General features: G+C 43.3%; 1 protein-coding gene across 1 annotated transcript in view; it reads left to right on the forward strand.

Annotated features, from left to right (window-relative positions):
• The window catches only part of LOC105805827 (engulfment and cell motility protein 1-like), a 38,585-nt gene extending 27,595 nt beyond the window's left edge, over nt 1-10,990 (forward strand). The window contains exons 5-6 of the mRNA XM_012638781.1: nt 3,877-3,954; nt 10,047-10,990. Coding sequence (XP_012494235.1) covers nt 3,877-3,954; nt 10,047-10,247 — 279 coding nt within the window. The 3' untranslated portion in view covers nt 10,248-10,990. The remainder of the gene's footprint in view (nt 1-3,876; nt 3,955-10,046) is intronic.
• The last annotated feature ends 3,587 nt before the right edge of the window (nt 10,991-14,577 follow it).

A 14,577-nucleotide genomic window follows, 5' to 3' on the forward strand; every position in this document is an offset into this window, starting at 1 on the left:
AGATGACATCCGATGTAGCTTCTGAAAAGGAATTGGCTGGCGGGGAAGTGCACAAGGGCCTTTCCGCATGTGACAAGCATCCTCTGATTGGGGACATTGAATTCCGAGTAAAGGATAAATAGGGACAGAGAGAAGAATATGGGCTGGGGAATTACTAGCTGATAATGCTGCTAAGATAGATTGGGGCCAGAAAGTTATAGCTGCCTGAAAAAGGCAATCTCCTCTGTTATGTACTACATGAACGAGTGGTTTTGCCTTCTAAAATATTGATTTATGTTCGTAGATATATTGATGAGCAGCAGTGCACTATAGCTATGAAATCCACTGCTGTTTCTAGGACCACATTTAGCAGCCACACACATGCCAAGTTATAGCCTGCATCTTTCGTCAAAATGTTCTGTCCCCAAGATGACCTGGATAGATGGAGAACCAGCATAGTTAAGTGAATGCTGAGCAAAATGGCCAGATGTGGCAACTTATTCCCAGACAGTGTAAGGATTGGCAGCCAACACTATATGCTGAAAATATGTTACCTAAAACCCTACTCTTGTATTCAGTCAGTCCCTCATTTGACCCACAGATGAAGGCAGTCCCTAAACCTAGGCACCACTTCTCTGAGCATCTCCTGCCTCGGCGTGCCTTGTCACTGGTCCCAGGGCCAGAGGGTTGTGTGAGAGTGGGGGAGGGGCAGTCAGATGCCCCAGGACATGGAGGGATGTTCAGTTCCCTAGAACTCAGCCTATGCAAGCCTTCTTCCGCATGGCAAGGTGGCAAGTAAGCATCAGTGGAACAGAGGATGGCCATAAGCTGCTCCCAGATATAATTGTTCACTGAATTAAATCCAGAGGGAATAAAAGACCTTCAGTAGTGAGCAGCAAAGCCCCAGAGCGTTAGATGTCTGAGTGAGTGTTGTGGTGTGTGGAGGCAAGAAGCTCCTGGGAGGCACAGATCTGTGACAGTCTCCTCCACAACCACCTAATGCCTCTCTCCCTCATGGACAGTTTGGACAGGTGGCAGCTTCTGGAGTGTTAGCCAGAGAGGTGCCATCGCTCCTGGCTCTGCAGCCTCCCTGCTGCAAGTGCTGAAGAGCTGACCTTCACTAGTGACTCAATGACAGCAAGCCGGAGATGTCAATAAAACCCATTATAAGCGAAAGCACCCTGAAACTCAGGCATGTGGTTCAGAGAATTAATTCCTTCCACCCCCTCCCAGGCAGCCTTGGTGAAATTAAAGTGGGAATTGACATTCTCACGAATTTCCTGTTTCCTGCCTGTGTTTATGAGAAATCTAGGTCATGAGAGTTCATACCGTTCTTGTCCTGAGTGGTATATGCCATAGAAGGGCAATGCCCAAGGCTCACACGTGCCCTTCCGTTTTCTTCTTTCTCTGTCCCCGTGCAAAAGAGAAAGTGTCACAGCAATAACCACACTGACACTCTGGTCTTAAGTGGCTTCAGCATCTAGTCAAGAACATGTGTCTGGGCCGTTCACACTGGCTGTCATCAGCGAGGGGACAATCAGTCATGTGATGTCCCTGAACACAGAGGCAGTTGTCCTCCAGAGTCAGCCCAGAGTGGCCTTGGTGGATTTCTCCTTTCCTGCTCACCTCCGAAGGGCCTCTCATGCCGTGGAAGATCCTCACTAGTTGTTCAAAAGCAAAGTCCATCCTCTCCTTTCTCTCCAATCTCTTAAGTGTAAGTCAGAGAGTTTTCCTAATGAATGACTCTAAGATGAGTAAGGAAATCATCATTTTTGTCAATGTTCCTAAACTGAGAACAATTTTTATGAATTTATGAGATTAATGCATAACATTTCACTGAAGAAAAATAATGTTTTAGGAAGAAATAATGACCTGTGATCCCAGCACCTTAACATAATTATTTTCATTTGACATACTGGCTTCCAGGCTCTGCCCACAGGTAGGCATTGTTTGTAACTATGATCAGTATGTATGTAGTGTTCATCTCTCCTACTTTTCTTCACTTAACCTCAGATCTTCATAATTATCCTACTGAATAGCTAACCAAATATGTTTCTCTTGGTTGCTAATTCGTGATGTCTTTAATACTCAAAGGGGGCAGAGATTTAGTTTTTCATTATGTTCTTACAGATAATAATATTTAACTTTTCCTTGCTTTTTGAATGTTTTTTAGGAATAACTCCTGGAGTAACATCCCTGGTTCTTGGTATTTATTGCCTTAGTGATTTAAAAAAATGATGTAAATTTACAGTAACACTGGTAAAACCATGACCATTATAATTATAAACTAAAAGACCCAAGAGATATGGTTATGGAAACAGATGCCATACTTAATGGAAAATCATTGTCTTGCAAGCTTCTGGGTCTTTTTTACATTATTGTCTGCACTGGGCAGGCCTGAGTGGAGGCCTAAGGAAGAAAAAGAATAAAAAATGAGGAGAGTATTTTTGTAGAATCGCTCCCATTCCGTGACTCAGCATTTTTTCCTCCACTTGAGTCTATTTCTGGCGGGGTAAGGAGTCCATTTGCATGTGAGATACTGGTAGGTGTAGCTCAGAACAGGAGCTGCCCCCCTTAGCGAGGGAAGCTGGAGGTGGGGCAGACACAGACTCGAGAGCCAGACAGAGCTGGATGAGGGACTGTGCCGGGAGCTGGGAGCATCCAACTGTTAGAACATGGGTCTGCGGAGTTTCCTGTGGAAGAATTCTTTAATCCAACTGAAACTCTGATATCTAGAGGTATTGGCCTCATCTTTTTGCCATCCCTCTTCTTTCTGGGGCATTCTTGCTGTGAGTTACTGGCCACAGACATATCCTCCGACAGATATTATGGCGGAGAATGAAGCAGAGAGATCTGGCTCCCAAGAAGGAATGCCTCATGGGCAATCACTGAGCAGTGCAGCTCCCAGATCACAGCAGGGGAGACGGGGGTCATCAATGGTGCCTAACGAAGGCACAGAGAAGGAAGATGAGCTGTAACGCATGTGATAACAGTGCAGAGCACTGGAGTGGAGACCCTTGGCCCTTCCCCTGCAGATTAGGAGCCATCAGGGAGTTGAGATGTGCTGACGACTCATCCTCTGCTGACTGCTCAGACCAGAATGATCACCGTACCCGACACCAGTACAGCACGTACAGCTGGAGAAACATTTTAATGTACATATTAGACATGATGCTGAGTGCCTTGGCAAGGTCATTCAGCTGCACTGAAATGAGTGTCACTTAGTCCTGGGTCCTTTGCGCCTGGCTCAGTCTGCACTCAGGAGGTGCTCACCAGTGTGTGAGCTCAGCTGTTCTGTCTCTTGAGCCCATCCTTCTCCTTTGTACCCGGCAGCCTCTGTGCAATAAACTCTAGGCTTTGTGTAGCCTTTGCTCCACAGTAGCTGAAAAATCAGACAGATGTAAAGATGCTGGGTTCACCCTGAAACCTCCTTACCTCCAATGTAGCTTCCACATCATGGGAGTTCATACCTCTGTGGACCTCTCTGGTCTGTTTTGGGGTGATAGAAATTAGAGCAGCCTTCAATGTTGCTGATTAGGAGAGAGGTTACTGTTTTTCATGGTCTCCCTGGAAGGGAGATGCTGAAGACAGAAGAAGAGCACAGCTTTGGGGCAGTAGCCTTGGACACTCATTGAACCTCTCCAAGCCCTGCCCCATGAAGGGCAGTGATAACAGTTGCTACATGTGCTATCGTGAGGATTAAATGAGATGGTCACACAGACCTTCCCTGAATGGAGAGAAGGAATCATGCTGGACCCTTGCAAAGCGTGTCCCCTTCCTCCCAGCAGCCTCTTGCCGCTTCTCCTGTCAGGACAGGCTGTAGGCTCTACTCCACGTGCCATCTGCAGCCACTTGTAACTGCAAATCTAATGTGGTGTTTTCTCTCATCTCTTGTAGGAGGTGCTTGAACTTGCTTTCTCCATCTTGTACGACTCAAACTGCCAACTGAACTTCATCGCTCCTGACAAGCATGAGGTAAGGGTCTCAGTGGGGTTCATGTATGAGAGAACGTTGCATTTTCTCCGGAAAAACACTGGCAAGAAGGAAATTTCACGTTTTTTAAAGAAAGGCCTGCCTGAAAAAAATCATGAACAAAGAGGCATCTTGTTGACTTGAAATAGGATAGAAACCTCTTGAAAAACTGCCAGTTACAACAGGTTGAACTTCCTAGCAGCTTGATCTGGAGTTCACAGTAAAGAACAAAGATGTACAATGCCTCAAACTCAGCACAGGCATCATTGCTGATCCGGAGAAAGCAGGAGCCCTCGTTATAATTTTGGTTTCCATTGAATATTTAGTTTTTGGTCTAGATTTTTCCAAGATAAACTAGTCTATTCTTTAAAACATCCGATGAATTAGGGCTTCTACCAAGTTTCTTTAAGCTATTTTGAGAGGTTTAGGGCTGTCTCTGCTGTTAGGATTTTGTTTTCAAGATGTTTTTATTCCTTTTTGACATCTCGTTATATGTATAATTTGTTTCTCTTCTTGAAGCACGCTGTCAGCTATATTTAAAATATTTAGCAAAAGTCTAGGAAAATGAATTTGTAAGATAAAGTAGCAGTTATGGTTGATTTAACTTTCTTTTGTAAAATGGAATCCAACATCATGCTTGAAACTTATTTTTAGATGATGCCATTGAAATTTTTGTTTTGCATGTGGTTGCATAAACAGCTTTTAGAAAGGAAGGGAACATTTTAATAGAATCTGACTGTTGTTCCCCATTTCCCCTAGGACATGTAGCTCATTTAGAAGTTATTCAGTATCTGGTTTTCACTGGTTTGAAGCTTTTGAATAAAATTGTACATCCCAAAGAGACAGAAAAGATTAGACACAAATCTTGCATTTAGAATGGTGCTTAAATATAATTCTGTGTCACTTGACATTTAGTTTGCTGAAGGGTAAGACTTTGTCTTCATCTTTCTGAAAATAGATACTGTGTCCTACTGTTTCTGTTTTTAAATGAAATTGTGGTTCTGCACAGACCACCATATTTAAGATGTATAGAGCTGAGTAGAAAACCACTTAAAGTAATAGAACTTTGGATGTGATTTAAATGTATACACGGCTGCTTTCCCCAGTGTACATTAATTCCAGGTAAGGATAAATGCCATGGGAATGCCAGATTATTACTCATATCTGCCACTTCTTATAGATACGACCAAGAGGAAAATGCCACATGCTTGCGAACACTTTCAATTTCTTTAGACCACTTTCTTAGCTATTACCTCATTTTATTTTCATAATCACTCCATAAAATAGAAAGTTCTATTACAGATAGTGTCATTTATCAATGAGGGGAAAGAGGCCTCCCAGAACTGAATACCTCAACAATAGAAAGAATCGTAGCATAGTTGACCCTCGAAGAACACGAGGGTTGGGGCACTGACCCCTCTACCCCCGCAGTTGAAAACCCATATATAACCTTTGACTCCCCCAAAACTCAGCTATTAATAGCCTGCTGTTGACCTACAGATAGCATAAGCAGTAGATAACACATATTCTATATGTTATATTATACTGTTATACAATTGAGTAAGCTAGAGAAAAGAAAATGTTATTAAGAAAATCATGAGGAAGAGAAAGTATATTTACTATTCATTAAGAGGAAGTGGATCATCATAAAGATCTTTGTCCTCGTCGTCTTCATGTTAAGTAGGCTGAGGATGAGGAGGAAGAGGAGGGGTTGGTCTTGCTGTCTCAGGGGTGGCAGAGGAAGAAGAGGTGGAGGAGGTGGAAGGGGAGGCAGGAGAGACAGGCACACTCTGCATAACTTTTATTGAAAAAAATCCACCTGTAAGTGACTCACACAGTTCAAACCCGTGATGTTCAAGGGTCAACTACAACTGTAATTATAACTAGCCTGGTTTACTCTCCCAGCCACCATTAAATGCTATATACACACACACACACATACACACACATATGCACACGCACACACACATATTTATTTATTTATATGCATAAATATAAATATGTTATTTATATATATATATTTCACCTCATTAATCCTTATATAACTCTATGAGAAACAAATTAATATTATCCTCATTTTATAAAAGAGGAAAATGAGGGACAGAGAGGTTAAGAAACATGTCCAAGGTCACACAAGTAGTAAGTCATGGAGCTGGGATGTGAACCCTGGAAGTCTTGCTCCAGAAGCCCCTCCTTTAGCCCCTGCAGTGTGGAGCTAGGAAGGGATAGAGCAGGCACTGAGCCCACACCTTCCTCACTGAGCTTCTGCAGTCAACTCATGGCCAATCTGGTTCACCTATGCCCCCACTCACTCTTCCCCCCACACCCAGCTGCCACCCGCAATTATTTTGAAGCAAATCCAGGTATCATATCATTTTATTTGTAAATATCCTATATGCATTTCTCAGTAATAGTCAACTTTGAAGCATAACTTCAATGCCATTATCACACCTAAATAAATTAATAATGTGGTGATTTTAATACCATCATGTGCAATATGTTTCCAGATTTCTCCAATTATCTCATTTGCGTTTTGCTCCTTCTATTTTTTGTTCAAGTCAGAATGCAAATAAGATCCATATATTGCAGCTGGTTGACATCTTCTTTAGGTTTCTCTGAATCTACAGGTTCCTCTCTTTCTCTGTCTCTCACAACCATTAGTATGTGCTTTTTCTCCTTGCAATTTATTTATTGAAAAAAACAGGTTGTCAGTCCTATAACATTGCCAGTAGTCTATATGTGCTGATTATAACTCTGTGTATTAGTTTACTCTTGCTACTGTAACAATCTACCACAAACTCAGTGTTAGTTTTAAATGACACAAATGTGTTATCTTACAATTCTGGTGGTCAAAAGTCAGACGCGGGTCTCACTGGGCTAAAATCAAGGTGTCAACAGGACTGCGTTCCTTTCCGGAGGACCTACGGAAGAATCTAACTCCTTGCCCTTTCCACGTCTAGGGGCCTCCTCCATTCCTTGGCCCCCATCCGTCCCCAACAGGAGCAGACTGAGCCCTCATCCTGTCACTCCAGCCTCCTCCGTAGTCAAATCTCCCTCCCACATTTCTGATTCTGACACCTCTTCTGTTTTCCTCTCTCACTTTCAAGGACCCTTGTGATTACATTGTGCCCACCTGGGTAATCTAAGATGTCTCCGTTTTCAGGCCAGCTGATAGCAACATTAATTTCCTTTGCCCCAGAACCTGCTATATTCCAGCATCTGGGGAGTAGACTCTGGACATCTTTGGACGGCGGGTATTATTCTGCCCACCACAACCTGCAAAATCATTTCATACATTCATCTGTCCCATGTCCCTTGTATTTCTTATAAATTGATAGTTAGAGGATTAATCAAGTCCAGGCTCAATTTTTAACAGCAGCAATGGCTTGTGCTTTTGTGGTATCTTCTTGCCTCTCTTTCTTGGATGTCAGCAGCCACCCATGATGGATCCTGGGATCCATCAGAGGTTCCAAAAGGTTGATATCCCAATTCTATCATTCCTTCTTCACAGATTAGTGGGATATATAAAGAGAAACTGGCCTCATCAACTATTTGGTTACCCTAAAGTTATATGATATATATATGATAGGCAGGATAAATACTTGATTCACTTTACCAATTTTCAAAATATAAGCATCTTTCAAAGAAGACCAGTGAGGTGTTTCTGGTGTTTGAGTAAGTCATGCATTTAAACATTTGTGTCTCAATATGTTTCCATTGTTGTAATTATTAGTGTCTAAATTGTCCTATCTGGGACAAGTAGAAACACCATCAGCCTGGCTTCTGAGTTCTGTCAACATGACTCCTATGATAACTTTTTGGCAAGACTTGGTAACTTTCTGGCATTCTGGTATGACAAGATGCTCCATGTTCATCTTATATGTTTCCTGCCTTTTCTCTATGGAGCCTTCGTTACTTTTAGTAGGAAATGGTATTTAGTAACCAGAATCTGGGCATAAGGTGTGTTTATTACTACTTGGTCGGTCATTATTTTTAAGGCTTTTTGGGGATACAGATAGGAGTTATGATTTTTTTAGAGATAAAATACATCATTAGTTGATACTTGGTTCCAACTTGAATCCAGTACTACAGGGCTTTTATTTATTGGTCGATTGCACTCTTAATAAAATTTTTTTGTGCCTGCTGTTCTCAAAAGAAAAGCACCATAGAAATGTTCCTGTGGGTTAAATTCATCTGTACCAGGAAGCTAGACAAGGCTGGGAAGGCTCTGTATGAAGAGCAATAATCTCCAGGACTGGGGAATTTACCATGAAACAGTGTCAAAGCTGGAGGGGGCCTTTGAGAGTACAGAGTTCAGGGGTGTACCCATACCTGCATGTTTATCAGAACTATCTGGGAAGTTTTTATAAATAAAGTTTCTTCATCCCAGATCTATAAGGTCAGAATCTCCAAGGTAGGAAGTAGGTATCTATTTCTGTCAAGGTTATTTATGAAGAAATGGATCGTTAGACATGTTCAGAATCTGGCTAAGGTATTCATGAGGACACTAATGCTTCCTGAGATCCCTCAGCACTAACCTGATGGTTACATGGGTTAAATGCTTTGGTTGAGATCACACAGGCAAGGGAATAACAGAACCAAAACCCTACAATTGAATACTGCCCTCCTCAGACATGAATCTCACAGTACATCCACGGGGCACCTCCTTGGCTTAAAAAGTGCTACCACTGATGTGCACATGGTAGATTTCCATCACGTCATAGTGACCAAAGATTTATATAGTGCTTGCAATATACTTTTGGTACTTTTGTGTTGAGATCTGCTATCATATTCTGGAATACAGTGCAAATAACCACAGTGCAAAAGATAGGCTCAGTAGGGTCTAGCATTGCCACTTGACCCAGCGAGGCCAGCAGAGGAGGAAATGTAGAGTGCATGCTGGAAGGAAGCCCAGTTCAGTGAGAAGAGGAGAGCAATTGCTGTCACAGAGTTCTGTGGAAAACTAGGGACGGCCTAGTAAGTGAGTGGAACGCAGCCTCCAGAACGCAGGCGGCTTTCTACCGTGCTGGCAGCAGAGGCTGGCTCTTTGACCAGGTAGCACGATTCTCTTTCTAGGTCAGGGCAGGACCCAGTCTCTGGGAGGGAAGTTGACAAGAGCAAGGCAAGTCCTCAGGTAAATAAGACACAGTTTCTCCCCTACCCCTCAGGAGTTTATAGTACAAAAGGCTATGATTAATTTTATGAGAGGAGAAGAACCAAACTTCTAGTTGGGTACTCTGAAGGGCTTTCCAACACAGGGGATGTCCCAGGGATCAGGCGCCAGAGATGTGGTGGAGAGAAACCCTGGGAAATTGGAGACCTAGGCAGACGAGGTCCCCAGACAGGCAGCCAGCCTCCCTCCCATTAAGATCACCCAATAATTATAGCCATTTTGGCTGTCAGACGTTGGACTGCAGAAGGCTATTTCCTAGCCCTTTTGTCGAAAAACAAAAGTGGGGCTACCATTGACTCCAGGGTGGGATGGGGCTGTCATGTGTGTGCTGTGAATCAGGTACAGGCAGAAACTAGCTACTACACTAGGAATCATAAGTGGAAGCAGCAAAAAAGCAAGCTTGACCTGCTGAGTCCAGGAGTGTTGGGAAAGATTCCACCAATACCTTAAAGTTGTGGGCTCATTGGTGGGATGTTAGAGATAAGACTGTAGATCCCAAACAGGCAAAGAGATGATTCTGCCTGCAGATTTTGAGGCAATGTACACTGTGCTGCACATCTGTGCGTTGTGACTGGAATCCCCTGAGGAGTACCTTGTGTGGCCATGGAGAGCGCAAATCCTCAGCAGCTACGGAAGGAGGCATTCCTTGCAGAGAACAGTGCAGGCCCGGGGGCCAAATTGCCAGGATTCAAATTACACCCACTCCACCTACTACCCAGTTACTTCACTTCTCTGTGCCTCAGTTCCCTCACCTGTAAAACAGGGGTAGATGATAACAGAATTGTCAACTTTATAGAGGTGCTGGGAAATGACGATGTAGACAAAGCACTTAGCACAGGTTAGTATTCACTAAATGTTAGCTATTTTTACTTCTCCTGTAATTGTCACCAATAATGATTGCTGTCATCTCCCTTCCCGCCAGTACTGTATCTGGACAGATGGGCTGAATGCACTGCTTGGGAAAGACATGATGAGCGAGCTGACTCGGAATGACCTGGACACCCTGCTCAGCATGGAAATCAAGCTCCGCCTCCTGGACCTGGAAAACATCCAGATCCCAGATGCGCCTCCGCCCATCCCCAAGGAGCCCAGCAACTATGACTTCGTCTATGACTGTAACTGAAGTGGCCGGGCTGGACGCGCCTTCTCCAAAACTGGAAAATCTAGCTAACAGAAGAGAGGAATAAAAACACGCCCACGCCTTGGAATCCTCCTTTGGTGAAGGGAAGCTGTGGGTCGACACTCCTTCAGCCTCACCTCTAGCCCTGGCACCTCTCAGCCCTGCCCTGGCATCTTGCTCACCTCCCTGACTCTGTTTCTAGGCTCCACTGCTTTAGGTCACTTCCCATTGCTGCACTCCGCTGGTGGGACAAGAGCAAAGCCCACCGCCAGTCAGAGAGCCAAGGAGCCCTGTCATCCCAGCCCTTATCCCAGTCCTTCCTTCCCAGAGTAGGGGCCCGCCAGACCCAAGGGAATGCCCCAAGGCCCGTGTCTGGAGGAAACAGCCTAGCATCCTCCTTTCCCTTCTCTCTAGGGTCAGCTCACACTTTTAGCTCCATTCGAATTGAGATCTGCATTCAAGTCTCCTCCCTCCTCCCTCCCCGCCTTGGCCTCACCCTGTTCCTCTTTGTTCCAAGAGCCGCAGCAGCTGCTGCTGCCTTATAGTAGCCCTCGCCAGCACTGGGTCTCGCAGACACACAGTCCCCAGGTTCCACGCCCACTCTGCATCTGCACTGTGACCGTCACCAACCTTCCCTCCTCGCTAGCTAGTCTGGGATTTCCTCTCCCTGCCCCAGGCCAGACCTGCCTTCATTTCCACACACGCTCCCAGCCTCTTAGCTGAAAGCACAAATGGTGAAATAGTAGTCACGCTCCATCTCTGATAGACTGCCTCTGTGACAGGCTGTTGCTATCCTAGGGTTTGGTGTTACCGTCTCCACAGGATGGTCACGCTGTCAGACATCCAAGTTTACATCATTGTAATTATTACAGGTATTTACAATTTGCAAGGGTTTTGGGTTAGTTTTTTTGTTTGTTTTTTTTTTGCTTTGTTTTTGTACAAAAGAGTCTAACATTTTTGCCAAACAGATATATATTTAATGAAAAGAAGAGATACATAAATGTGTGTACTTTCCAGTTTTTTTTTTTAATTATTTTAATCCCAAACATCTTCCTGAGAATAACATTCCCTTAAACATGCTGTGGAATAAAATGAATTGTGATGAGTTGGGGAGCTGCTGTTTTGATTTGGTAACTTAGGTTCCTGCTACTCGGTCACTGGCACCCGGAGGCTTGTTGGAAATGCCAGCCCTTCGCCCCCACGCAGACCTGCTCAATCTGGTGATTTGTGTGCATGTCAGATTGAGAAACACTGCTCTTGGGGACCCTGGACCATTGCAGGTCACCGTGGGCTCTGAGCATCAGTAGAGAATGTTACTTCTGAGAAGACTGTCCAAACTCACTGAGAAAATCAGACCCACTGTGTGAAAATGTGATCTATTCATTTTACATTGTTGCCTCCAAACGGTGACTTTCCTCTCTTTCTTTTTTCTTCCTGGCTGTTATATAATTTATAGAACTGATCAAATTAAATACATCACAACTTCGAGGGAGCACATTTAGCAATGCAAAAGAATGCAAACCCACAGACCTGAAATAAATTAAGCCAGAACTAAATAAATCTAATTGTGAATTAATAAATTACGGATCAGAGCCCAGCAAAGGGATTTTCTTAGGTCATTCCCACTACAGGCATCATCAGGATCATAAACTCCAAGGGCTGGGAGGGGTGTCAGAGGGTGCAAGCATGCAGAACTAAGCGCGGTGCAGCACGAGCCGCCCCGGACTCACAGCACAGGCAGTAGCTGCATCGAGGTCACTGCTCTTTACTGTCATCAGAATGTGCAATCGCAGAGTGACCTGGGCTGAGATGACATGGTCCAGCGCACTCCATAAATTGCAGGGAAAAGTCTTTTATAACTCATGGTCATCCACAGAGGGTCCTTCTTCCCATCACAGCACTCACCTGAGTGTCGAGTTGACAATTCCTTTATCATTAAGCTTCAATGCTATTAACATGTATGTCCTTCCTGTCAGGAGCAGTGATAAATCTACCCATCATCATGATAAAATGCTAAGTGTTAGGCAAAAGAAAGCAAACAAAATCATGTTATTTTTACTTAGGCATTACAAGATCCAGTCTCTGAAAAGGAGAATTCCCTGAATGAACATCTCTGAGGTCCTGGGACTCTGAGTTTAAGAGATTGATGGGTCCTGTGACCCCAGCTGGGAAGATCCAGCCCCTCTCTCTTCTGGCACCCTACTGGTGGTGCAGGTAATAGAAATGAACCCTTTTAGGACTATAAAAGAGCATTCTCCTACCTTTCCCTGGACCCTTCTCCCTTGGCCCAGAGAGATCCCGAGAGTGTGCCATCACTGTTCTGTTTTTCCTCATTTCGTGGCCACGTGGGGAAGGGTTGCTGCCCACATTTGGCCACCTCATCTTCTCTTCCTAGGCAGCTCAAGGCTGTTTTCCCCATGCAGTGAGCCTATCAACTCAGGTCCAACACCTGTTGCCTGCAGTTTTCTAAGCCTGGGAAGCTCAGCCAAATCCAAGGCGAAAGTGAAGTAGGAAACCTGATTTTGTCAGTAAGTCCAACTTGCATTCTCCAATTCGGCTTTACCTGAAATAGAACTGATAACATAATTTGAATCTGCTGATAGTTTAATAACTCCTATCTTGTTCAGAACCCATAGGAGGAAGGATAATTAATCAGCCCTCTCAAACTACTAAAAAGTGACTACTTTTAAGGGCAGGGAAAGCTAATAGTAATTGCAAAACAAAAAGTACAAAGTTGAATGTTTCTTGAATCTATTTGCAAGTCCATTCTTCTGATTATCTTCCAAACCATCCTCCAATTATCAACTATAGCACGTCTTAGTCTACCTGCTCTTATAATGAAGGAAGCAGTTCATGTCCCCAACGACATGTATACTTTTCATCGACTTTGTTTTAATTTTGAAAATATTTTACAATTTACATAAACTTTTAATTTTAAGGAGGAAATGAAATATTCATTCAATAATCAAAAACATGCTTAGAGCTAGACACTAGAAATGCAACAAGAACAAAATTTATAAAATTAACACTTGTAAAAGTGAGAACAAAATTTTTAATGTTGAGGAAATGACAATCAAGTAACTTAGTTAAATATAAAACCAAAAAGTTGCAGCACAGTATGGTAAATAGTATTATATAAATGTGTAAAATATAGATTAGTAGAAAGGAAGTTGTGACCAACATTTCCAAAAATGATATAAGGGAAAACAAGAGAGAAGTGAAAACTCGAGTGACATCTTGAAAGAGAGATGTTCACCTTGCAAGAGATAAACCTTCCAGGTGGAGCAAAGAGTACAAACAGAGCATGGAGACAGGAAAACCTGGGACTCATTCAGTATGGCTGGTGTGTAGGAGGTAAATGGGAGAGCAAAGGGAACTACTACCGCAGAGGAAAAAGGAACAAATCATGAAAATCCTGATAGAGCTGGCAAGGGACTTTTACTTGAGGGCAAAAGAGAGTGCATTAAGAGGAGGAATGTTGTCAGATTTGCCATTCACAAATACCACAAGGACAAAACAGCCATGTGGAGGAAAGATTGGAGTGGGAGAAAATTGAATGCAGAGATATTAGCAAGGATATTATTGAAACAGTTCCAAGCAAGCACCATTTAAGCCCAGACTTTGGTACCAGCAACAGGAACGGGGAGGAGGGTAAAGTTATTAAAAAGGCAGAATGAGCTGGAAGCAGGGACCTAATTAAGTGTGAGGGTGAGGGAGAGAGAAGAATGCAGATGACTCCTACACTGGGAAGAGAGGAAGAACAGGAGCTTTTAGTAAATAATAAAGTGAGATAATGAGATAGTATGCATTTGGTAGACTTCCCCAAACAGAAAGATAAGATTGGGGACAAGTCATTTAACCACTGTGAGCCTCTTACTTCACTTATAAAATGGATATCTTATTACTTGAAAGGATTATAAATGAGGTAGCTAGAAACTGTCAGTGAAAAGAGTAAATCTCTTGCCCTGCCCTCCCCTTCCCTTCACATCCCTTCCTGTCCTTTGTTATCCAAGGTGGTCTGAGTGTAGGATCTTTAGCATAGCTTAAGACCCTCCATATTCATGGGGGATTGGTTCTAGGACCCTGCAGATAGCAAAATCCACTGATGCTCACTCAAGTCCCTAACATAAAATGGCATAGTATTTGCATGTAGCCTATGCACATCCTCCTGTATACTTTAAATCATCTCTAGATTACTTATAATACCTAATACAATGTAAACACTATGCAATTAGTTGTTATACTGTATTATTTTTTTAATTTGTGTCATTTTTGTTGTTGTATTGTGATTTTTGTTGTTTGTTTTTCCATCCACTCTTGGTTGAATTTGAGG

Source organism: Propithecus coquereli, unplaced genomic scaffold (genome assembly GCF_000956105.1).
Source record: "Propithecus coquereli isolate 6110/MARCELLA unplaced genomic scaffold, Pcoq_1.0 Scaffold134, whole genome shotgun sequence".
In the NCBI taxonomy this organism is placed as follows: domain Eukaryota; kingdom Metazoa; phylum Chordata; class Mammalia; order Primates; family Indriidae; genus Propithecus; species Propithecus coquereli.